At 42.0% G+C, this 10,000-nt stretch overlaps 1 protein-coding gene across 1 annotated transcript in view; it reads right to left on the bottom strand.

The window, feature by feature from the left end:
• Window positions 1–2,979: 2,979 nt before the first annotated feature.
• Window positions 2,980–10,000, bottom strand: part of nherf2 (NHERF family PDZ scaffold protein 2) — a 13,397-nt gene continuing 6,376 nt past the window's right edge. Inside the window, exons 3-7 of the mRNA XM_030779907.1 lie at window positions 8,243–8,389; window positions 6,450–6,650; window positions 5,458–5,611; window positions 4,630–4,874; window positions 2,980–3,864 (exon numbers count right to left, since the gene is read on the bottom strand). Of these exons, the coding sequence (XP_030635767.1) occupies window positions 3,643–3,864; window positions 4,630–4,874; window positions 5,458–5,611; window positions 6,450–6,650; window positions 8,243–8,389 (969 nt within the window). The 3' untranslated portion in view covers window positions 2,980–3,642. The remainder of the gene's footprint in view (window positions 3,865–4,629; window positions 4,875–5,457; window positions 5,612–6,449; window positions 6,651–8,242; window positions 8,390–10,000) is intronic.

Raw genomic sequence — 10,000 nt, 5'->3', positions numbered from 1 at the left:
CCCCAGACGTAATCTGTTATCTGTTCAGGGCGTGAGTGTGCAGTTTTCACTGTAAAAATCGGTTACCGCAGACATAAGAAACACGATTTACGACCGATTCCGGTGTAAGTCTCCATTTCGCTTCCTCGTTCTCAGCACGTGTGCGACATTTCTGGAATTTTTTTCGCCACCGCTAGTTTGATAGCTGAGTTACAGGAGTCTAACAGGTACCATCCTTCGTCGGAATTGCTGGATGGAAATATGTTTAACACCGATTCTCCCTCGGACAGATTTGTTGTAAGGCAAAGACCTGAGAGTGATATAAACCCTCCAGACAAATCTGTATCTAAAGAGCTGATTTCTAGATAAACAACAGCGAAAGACGACTGAAACAAAACGCAATTCTAAGGCATGTACTTCTAATTTCAAGATATGTTTTAATGAACACTTCTGTTTTCAGTGCCGTTTCCTTCCAACACCCTGACTGCACACGCGGTATGTGCAACGGCGCGGGTAGAAGTCGCAACACCCCCATCTAGGGGCAACACCAGAGAAACTGACGGCACGAGCGTTGCACCTCGTGAAACCATGTCTTTGCACCGCGAGCCTCTACAAATCTAAGAAGAAGCAATGAATTTGAATTTTGAATTTTGAATGATTTTTGACGTGAAAAACTTTTTTTATAAGTATCATTTTTGAGAATTTGAAATGCCCAGCTTCGGGTTTTTTTTTGTTTTTTGTATATTTTTGCTTTATAAATCAGCCTGATATCTCCAAAGCCATGTAATATTTGATCAAATACTTATTTCAAATCACAGTTATTGATTAAAGACTTTAATGCACCAGCACGTGTTGAACCTACCAGGGTTATAGTATATGTTAAACTTTACACTGTACGTTTTTTTTTTAATAAAGAAAACATTAAGCACTAAAATGAAATATTTAGCATTATATTCACTATTAAACAGTCCCTGTTTAATGGTGAATTATCACATTCAGAGAGTGATTAGAAAGCACTCCAGGTCAGTCGGGTGTAGTGTTTTTGTTAATCTTCAACTCATTCAGAAGTGGTCGCTAAACCACAGCTTTGAATTAATGACAGCAGATGGTTGTTCAGAGGAGACACCGTTTGACACTTTGCCTACTCTCTGTCAGATTACAAAAAACATAAAGCAACCATGAAAGTAACTAAAATACTCTGTTTATTTAAGAAAACTTCAGGATTAAAGACAGAGGAAAAATAAAAGAGTGGAGAAGACATTTCAGAACGATAACAACAAAAAACAAGACGTCGACAAGAGACAGTCGTAATCAAATAAAACGAAATGAAATTGACCCGGAAATGCGGTGTTTTCGGTTGCCTTTTTCTAAGCAAGTAGTTTCACTTCTAATGTAACAGAAAAACACAGTGTTAAATGATTGAAATGAGATGGTATCGCTAGTCATTCACCGTAGTCTAGGTCACGTTTAACCTCTCACGTCCTACTTGTGCTTTAACAAAAGTATTACAAGTTTTTTTTTTTATTTATTTGTTTGAAGTTTTCCCTCTTTTTCACGTCTCTCGGCTCTCTGCCTCACAGCTTTGACAATGACTATCTGCATTTAGACAGAACATCTTTAAATACTTCGAGTTTCCTACAGATACATCTTAACTTACCTAAATTATGAGATTACATGCTATTCCACTGAGTGTTAAAGACAAAAGAAATAAAAAGATTTTGCAGTAAAAAGCAGCGGTTAGTGACTAAATCAGACCATAAAGTGTATATTTCATAATACATTCACTGTAGTGTGTAAAATAACTGAATGGTTATTACAGTAACGTTATAACTATTTAGAAATGTCTCTCGTAATTCGCTAAAGTGCTTTGTGATGATGGGGTCGTGCGATTAGTTCGCTGGCGTGAGCAGAGACGGTTGCCGTGGAAACCCTGGCGCGACGCGTGTAGGCGCACCGTCACCCGCCCAACGTGTCTGTTTACACCAGTCTGTCAGTAATCTCAGTTCTGAGAAAACCCCTCTTTCATGGCAAACATAATAACACTTCCACTATTCCCATTTCATTTACTTTCAAAAATAGTTCATAAACTTCTCTGGCATGTTCCACAAGCCTTGTCTTCTCTCCTCTATAGAAAGATAGATGCCTTTTGTGTGGGAAAAAAAAAGAAAGAAAGAAGAGGAAAAAAGAAAAACAGAATTTATCATGATTTCGCAACATGTCTCTGTTTAATCATTTCTATCTATCCGTCTGTCGTCTGGACTCTCTGCGCCCTGCCGTCGTAGAGCAAAAGTGCAAAGGTCTTTGTCTTTCTTTTTTTTTTTTTTTAAAGCTTTCGACGGTCCAGTGGTTCTGGATTGGGAAAATGCTTGTCCCGGAAGGGGCTTCAGGGCACACAGGCTTTTACTCTAACCCCACAGACGCACTCCTGACTGGGCCAGGGGAGGACCCTGTTGAGTCCCTGGTCTCCACTCTGACTTGTGTGAGGAAGACTGTGAGGCCCCTACAGGAGGAAGCTCAACTAGCACAGCTATAACTGAGAAAGAAAAAAAATACAAAGCTAAACGAATTCCGTCACCTTCTCCCATTTAGAGATTAAAGATGATTTTGTATTTTACTTCTAACGACCTCAAATGAAATGCCTTTACTTCAGACTTTCTAAGCCCTCTGTCTCTCTCTCTCTCTGTTTCTGTCAGTCTTTGTCTTTCTCTCTCTCTCTCTCTGTTTCTGTCAGTCTTTGTCTCTCTCTCTCTCTCTCTCTGTTTCTGTGAGTCTTTGTCTCTCTCTCTCTGTTTCTGTCAGTCTTTGTCTCTCTCTCTCTGTTTCTGTCAGTCTTTGTCTCTCTCTCTCTCTCTCTCTGTTTCTGTCAGTCTTTGTCTCTCTCTCTCTCTCTCTCTGTTTCTGTCAGTCTTTGTCTCTCTCTCTCTCTCTCTGTTTCTGTCAGTCTTTGTCTCTCTCTCTCTCTCTCTCTGTTTCTGTCAGTCTTTGTCTCTCTCTCTCTCTCTCTCTCTGTTTCTGTCAGTCTTTGTCTCTCTGTTTTTACCAACGTCTCTTTCTCGTTTCTTCTGCTGGCACAAAACATCCTCCCAGCAGCGTTGCCACTTCCTGCATTGCCTTTGTTTTTTTTCATTCTCTGTTCCGCTTTTGCTTCCTCTTTTTCTCATGTTTCTCACACGTGCAGTTTTCCTCCATCATTATCGTTTCTGCTTCACTCTGTCTCTCTCTCTCTCTTTCTCTGCGTTTTAGTTTTTTCTGTACTGCGACTATGAGTTTATAGTCACACTCTATATGGTGTGGCTGTATCTATAACAATTTTCAGCAATTTCTCTGATGTTAAAGTATCTGGTTTATAGTTTCTGGCAGTCAAATGGCAGGTTATGACTCTTGGGGTGATTCATCTACTGTTTAGAAAACGTTTATCACAAGCATGAATCTGTGGAGAGGCATAGAATGAATGGAAAAGGTGCCATGCAAAGCTTCGTCAGTTTTTGGGGAGAGAGGGTTTTTTTTTTCAGTTTAATTTCCCTTCAGGATATAAAAGATTTTGTTTTGTTTTGTTTTGTTTTAGCTTTCTCTATATCTTTGGTGTTATTCAGGCAAGTACTGGGACAAAATTAACAAAGTTATGAAGGCTCGTTACTGTTGTTTTCAGCCAAGTTTTCAGCTTCAGAAGTTACTGAAGATCTCCTGTTTCTTATTCCAGTCCATAGGGGGCGCTCTTTTCTTGCTCCTCTTGGATCTGACCTTCTCTTTGGCCTCGGCGGCTGTGGGGCTCAGTCGCAGGCCGCTCTCCCAAAATGGGTCCAGCGATGGCTGCGCTGACTCGCGATGCCCATCTCGATCTTGACCTCGATCTCGATCTCGGTCGTGATCATCAAAATCGGCCATCTGAGAATGCAACAGGGCAGGAATTTCAGCTTGGAGAAGAGACATTCCCAACGCGGTACAAATACCAACCGGCTAAGATAACATGTTAGAACATCTGTATCTAACACACATACAGTATGTCTGCACACACAATTCATTTTCATTTTACTGCAATAGAAGAGTATTGACCAAAAACTAAAATATTATTCACTCTGTCTGTCTTAACATTAACATCAATACCTTTTAAAAAATTAAAACAACAACAACAACAACAGGAACAACAACAACAACTAAAAAAAATGACATGCCAACATAAAAGTGTCCCCATGCAAATGTCCCCACAAGGCTGCCATCTGTCAGATAAATTTAAACACACACTCATCAGCCACTTTCTTAGAAACGACTACCTTCAGCTTTCACCTTGTTTATCTTACTCATCCTTTTCACCCGTCATCAGCGGTCAGTTTCTGAGTCCATGACCACTGTCGGCCAGGTATTATTAGAGTGGCAGACCGGACTCAACCAGGCAGTGGCACTGACGTGTGTTAAAACCCCCCGGTCGACACTGCTATGCCTGATACACTCGTACCAGCCTGACACCCATATCACTACCACCACCACGTCACCCAGATAACCTCCAGTCAACACTGCCTCTGTGGTCAGACACTGAAAGCTGATGAACTGGGTAGAGGGTGGCTGACAAACTGTGCATGGCAGCAGTCACACACACACAGACACAGACACATACATGCACACACACACACACACGCACACACACACGCTTGCCTTGTGGCTGGTGTCAGAGCTGCTGAGTTCAGTGCTCAGTTCTGACATGGTGGAGTGGGAGGAGGAGCTTCCGTGGTTACGGTGTCGTGGTGAGCCGTTCGTCATCGCCTTGTCCGTCAGCGCGATGTTTATGATTGGTGCAGAGGTCACAGAGCTGTCCGGGATTGGTGAGGGCGATGTGGAGCTGTCTGTGATTGGACTGTCCATCACAGGACTCTCTATCATTGGTCCGTCCACACAGTCCTCTGTTGACCAATCATATTACGGAACAATGTCATCTTTAATCTAAACTGTTAATTTAATCTGAACCTTGAACTGACATACGAGCCATTATGTCATGTACTGGTTATGTCATGTACCGGTTAGTAATGGCCAATTAGTATTTGTAACTCAGCCTATTTAATTCAAATACAATTTAATTCAAATACAATTACTCAAATACAGTTACTTACAATTACAATGAAATACTTTGCTGTTAATACATTTGCCGATTTAAACCCTTTGCAAATGAAAAAGATTAAAATTCTTGGTGCTTTTTGTGTTTAGGTGGCATACTTTGAAAATGTTGCGGGGTGTTTTTTCTCACACTCTGTAAAAAAGTAAAAGTTAGCAGTCAACATATGGGTCAAACTAATCTAATGGCATCTTCAGGATCAAAGCATTTCAGGATCTGGCGAAGTCAATTGTTGTTCATAACGGTTCCTTTACTGGTTTACGCAAAAGAACCATAAAAGTAAGTTGGCCATAGAATTATAAGCTGGCCTGAACTTTAGCTTCTGTAGGTTTCGCAGTTGCAGAGGGAAAGACAGAGATTCGTAGAGCCTTTACCTTTCAGGTGGGTGCGTGTTGGAATGATGCCCAGCCTTTTGAAGAGTTCGTCTGTCTCCGGATCCACCACCAGCAGACTGGTCTCTCCTGCTCCCCCCCTGATCAGAGCCACCACCTCTGAGTGTTTCAGCCCATCAATATTCACATCATTCACCTGAGAGAGAGAGAGAGAGGAGATACAGTTTGTCATTTACTTTAGCAGATGAAATAGAAATATTCCACATCATCAAAGTATTTAAAGACAGAGAGAGAGAGAAAGGAAGAAAGGTTTCAAATGACGATTATTGTAGGAAAGGAAACAAACAATATTCCTGTTAAATTTGCCTCTGGGCTTCTCTGCACCTGTCTTGCCCCTCGCACGGTTTACCTGCACTTACACTAAATGGCCAGCAGGTGGCATATGAATCCACAGTACGTTACTCAAGCCTCCTAATTGGCTTTTTCTCAAACAAGTTGGAGAGTCTAAGGCTTCAAATCCAGCCACTCCCTTTGAGTTTTTCCCTCAGCCTTCTCTAATGCGAATCTTCTGGATCTTTCTTTTTGTCTCATCTACCACACAGCCTCGATTGTTTTTTTTCCCTCTATAAAGTGATTCTATGAAGCAGATAGAATCAGGGGGTTTGACAAAATTGCTTTTGTCAGAAAATTTGAGGGTTTGGTTTTAGCATTTAGAGGACAAACTGTTTTTTTTTCTGACAATGAAGAAACATCATATTTAACGGAAACACATTTAGAGAAGAATCATCCATATCTATTTACCATGCTGATGTACTTTGTTTCGAATTACGGTCTACATTTAACATTAGGCTACTTCAGTGTCTCAGCTAACAAAAAAAAAAAAAAAACCCCAAACACTTTTTTTTTTCCTCGAACTTTCTCTGAGTTTCTCGTCAAACATTTTTAACTTTTCCTAATCTAATGTAATCTAATCTGATATAATCTAATCCAGCTAATCTGCCTCAATCCAGTCTTATTTAATCCCTGCTGATCACCTCAATGAGCCTGTCCTTGGGCCTTAGTCCCGCATGCTCGGCTGGAGAATCAGGGTCCACCACGCGCACATAGTGCCCAACCCTTTTCTTGTCGCTATGGAGATTGAAGCCGTAACCCTGGCTGCCCATGACGATGTGACACAGGCGTGGTCGGTGGTCTTGCCTCTCGAACTCGATGATGTTTTTGCCATCCAAGGTTTCCTATGGCAACCGGAAAACCAGAATTAAAAAAAACTGCAACATTTTTTAAACGTGGGATTTAAATGTGGCGTTTCAATGTGGGAGCTCTTCTTATTTCCGGTTGAATCACAAATCACATCGGTTTCTTTAAAATGAAATCAATAGTCGGTTTCTTCGGTGACATAAGATGTTAGAATTGTAATATTATAATCTGAAAGAAATTAAACTACATCTTCCAAGACTGGAATACAGATTAGCCGATTTACCAAGAGCTCGGTAGTTCTGACGAGAATTGCATAATGCTTTGCTTTTTTGTTTTTTCCTTATTTTTTTTCCTCTGCAGTTTGTGCTTGATAGCGACGTTGGCCAGAACAAGAGAACTCCCTACAATTTATTTTAGTAAAGACAGTGCTTTGACCGTAAAAATCAGGTGTGAGACTTAATTTTGAAAATGTTTTTATAACTACGTTTGCACTCACTCGGACTTGTAACAGTTGATTAATAACCGTGTGACAAGAGTATTCCCGTCTACTGTTCCAAAACAATAGGCACATACAGAAACACACACACACAACAGGCAGACACAGAAACACACACACAATAGTTATGTAATACTGGATAAACTACAGCAGGGGCTGTAATGGAATTTCTAGGGTCGTCGTCCGCTAGGAAGGGAAGTCCACTCGATCCTTTCTTTTCCCAGTTCAGACAGGCTGGGAATTTTTGAGTTAACTGGGCAGTTCACAGCACCTTTGGATCATTTCCCTCAGGAGAAGACAGATGCACACACACATGCGCGCACACACACACACACACACACACACACACACACACACACACACACAAACACACACACACACACACACACGCGTACGCACGTACACACACACTCGTGCTGCTATGAGGCGATTGGACATTCTATGCGACCTGATGTCACTTCCTGTTCTGAGACAATAAAAGGGTGGGGTCTGTTAGTGTCTCAAGAGGACCACACCTCAAACCCTTGGCTAAACACACACACACACACACACACACACACACAAATAAACACACATTATAAGGACAACATGTGCGAAGTGTAATTGTCATACACACAAATGCATTTACACTGTTAAATACAATAGCCTAAGTATGACAACAACAAACCAACCAACACATACACACAAAAAGAAATGTTTATACATAGGACAACTCAGGCCACACACACACACACACACATTCAGAGAGGGGAGTGTATAGCCCCCTTCAGGCTATGAGGTAGGTAATTTAATCTAAAACACACTGACTCTGAAAAACACAACATCCCTTGGCCCTGTGACACTCCCAATGACTCCTGGGAAATACCAGGAATTCACAGTCACACAGAGGACACCCCCCGCTCAGTCTTGCCTAATCCCCCAAATTACGGAGGGAGAGAGAGAGAGGGAGAAATGGCAAGAGAGAGAGAGGGAGAGAGAGAGAGAGAGAGAGAGAGAGAGGGAGAAATGGCGAGAGAGAGGGAGAAATGGCGAGAGAGAGAGAGAGAGAGAGAGAGAGAGAGAGAGAGAGAGAGAGAGAGACACACACACACACACATGACCACACTCACACAAACACGGCTGGCTGGTTCTTACGTGCGCACTGGTGTCTGACAGACTGAGGTCAAGGCTGGGATCAGTCCCAGGGTCAGAGCTGGGGGCGGAGGTCATCATAAAAGGTCGAGTGTTGTGTGGCCGATACACTGGAGACCCGTTCATCACGGCCAGACCTCGAACGGGACTCTGCAGGGACAAGGGAGGAAGAAAACTGAAAGCTGAGGAGATGGAGATTACAGAGAGAGGATTCTCGTGTTTCATGTTTGTTGACGCTTTCATACTTTCTATGTTTTGCTGAAACATTCCCCGTAACCATCTGACGACAGGATCTCAACGTATCGCTGACGTTATGTGAACTCGGCTCGGGGGGATAAACAAATGAACACAAAAAACCTTTTTCAAAATGACCTCACAGACTGTCGCTGTCAGACTCAAAATGCGTCTGTGTAAATGATCTCAGAAAAAAAACAAAAAATAACATCAGGGTTTATGACAGTGGTGTCTCCACATCATCTGGTTCACTGTGTAAAAATGGAAAAATAAGCAAGATGATGTGACAATATCTATATGACAAACTGTAAAACAATTACAAATTAAACCTGCTTTTGTTTCTATCTATCTATCTATCTATCTATCTATCTATCTATCTATCTATCTATCTATCTATCTATCTATCTATCTATCTATCTATCTATCTATCTATCCTTCTATGGCTTGGTAAAAGGATTAGTTGTAATTGTCTAATTGCACTTTTATTTAATGATTGACTCCTGATTCATTCTGCCTCATTCTCCTGCCTCAATCCATGCTTTGTGCAGTCTCTCCAGATTATATGATGGTGGGATTGACAGGAAATGTGTGTGTGTGTGTGTGTGTGTATGCGCGGGTGTGGTGTGTGTGAGTGTGTGTATGTGTGTGTGAGTGTGTGGGAGGCTGTCTGTGAGATGAACACCTGGCTAAAACAATTAAAATGCTTCAACAGGTCACCCAGCGATCTGTGTGTGTGTGTGTGTGTGTGTGTGTGTGTGTTCTCTCAGACTAATCTAGACTGTAGAATCAGGCAGTGGGGTGTATATGCATTTACATTCTCTAAGACTAATCTAGAAGCAGTCTGTCTTAGGCAGGTGTGTGTGTGTGTGTGGGTGTATGTGTGTGTGTGTGTGTGTGTGTACATACTCTGAGACTAATCCAGACTGAAGAGAAGGACAGTGACCTAGTCACTCAGCCAAGAATCAGGGTCAAGATGTATCGCCTGATCCCATTTCCCATCTGACCTTTGAGCTTTCATCTTTGACCTGACATCTCCACACCCTATAACCTTTAACTCACACTTAACGCACACTCTCACCTCACTACTACATCAGTGAGTCGGTGCACCATATTTCTGCCTCTTTAAAGGCAATTTAAGGCATGTACGGTGGCCCTTAAGGGTAAAAAAAAAAATTCACACTCAAAATCAGCATTATTTAAACTTTAAAATCTGGACCACGACTATGTGTGTGTGTGTGTGTGTGTGTGTGTGTGTGTGAGTCCTGTCAGTCAGTCAGTCTCTCTGTCATATTGACCACAGAGAAAGCCATCAGACGCTGCTCTTTCCCTGTCACCGCCCCGGTGACGTTCCAACAGCAGCCGTAATCTCATGGGATTGGACGGTTCTCTGATCCCCAGGTGACAACAGATGACTGTTTACGTGGCTTCATCTCTTTAACGCATTACACACTCACAGGAAAACACCACCTGGACTCTCTCTCTCTCTCACACACACAGACACACACACATTTGTACGTTGCGAGGACA

This window comes from Chanos chanos, chromosome 7 (assembly GCF_902362185.1).
Source record: "Chanos chanos chromosome 7, fChaCha1.1, whole genome shotgun sequence".
NCBI classification, from domain to species: domain Eukaryota; kingdom Metazoa; phylum Chordata; class Actinopteri; order Gonorynchiformes; family Chanidae; genus Chanos; species Chanos chanos.
Note: the sequence above shows the minus strand (reverse complement) of the source record. Positions and strands in the feature narration are given on the sequence as shown.